The 553-nt window shown below is 53.2% G+C and overlaps 1 protein-coding gene across 1 annotated transcript in view; it reads left to right on the forward strand.

Moving 5' to 3' along the window:
* Nucleotides 1–202: 202 nt before the first annotated feature.
* EMH_0090940 (uncharacterized protein) overlaps nt 203–553 on the forward strand; it is a gene marked incomplete at both ends in the record, with an annotated part of 1,277 nt that continues 926 nt past the window's right edge. The window contains one exon of the mRNA XM_013501655.1: nt 203–240. Coding sequence (XP_013357109.1) covers nt 203–240 — 38 coding nt within the window. The remainder of the gene's footprint in view (nt 241–553) is intronic.

Consider the following 553-nt stretch of genomic DNA (forward strand, 5'->3'; position numbering starts at 1 on the left):
GCTGCTGCTGATGATGATGATACTGCTGCTGCTGCTGCTGCTGCTGCTGCTGCTGCTGCTGCAGCGGATGCCGTTGCGTTCCTGCTGCTGCTGCTGCTGCTGCTGCTGCTGCTGCCTGCAGCAGCTGCTGCTTGCTTATCGCCAAGAAAATAAAGAAGAAAGAAAATACAACAAACAGAAATGAGAGACACAGCTGAGGTGTATGTACACCCCAGGAACAACGCACGACGAGCTGGGGCGGTGAAGAGGTTTAGGGTTTAGGGTTTAGGGTTTAGGGTTTAGGGTTTAGGGTTTAGGGTTTGAGACGCAGCAGCAAAACCACCCTAAAAGACAAAACAAATTATTCTCCGGTCAAAGACAGATAAACAAACCCAAAGACAGCAGCAGCAGCAGCTGCTGCTGCTGCTGCTGCTGCTGCAGCAGCAGCAGCAGCGCAGCAGTACTGCCTTCGCTTCCCGCTGCATGCAGCAGCAGCAGCAGCAGCAGCAGCAGCAGCAGCAGTGTCGTCGTAGTAGTAGCAGCAGCAGCAGCAGATGCTAGTGTTTAAGAAAGT

Source organism: Eimeria mitis, genomic scaffold (genome assembly GCF_000499745.2).
Source record: "Eimeria mitis Houghton genomic scaffold, Emh_scaff7286, whole genome shotgun sequence".
Taxonomy (NCBI): Eukaryota; Apicomplexa; class Conoidasida; order Eucoccidiorida; family Eimeriidae; genus Eimeria; species Eimeria mitis.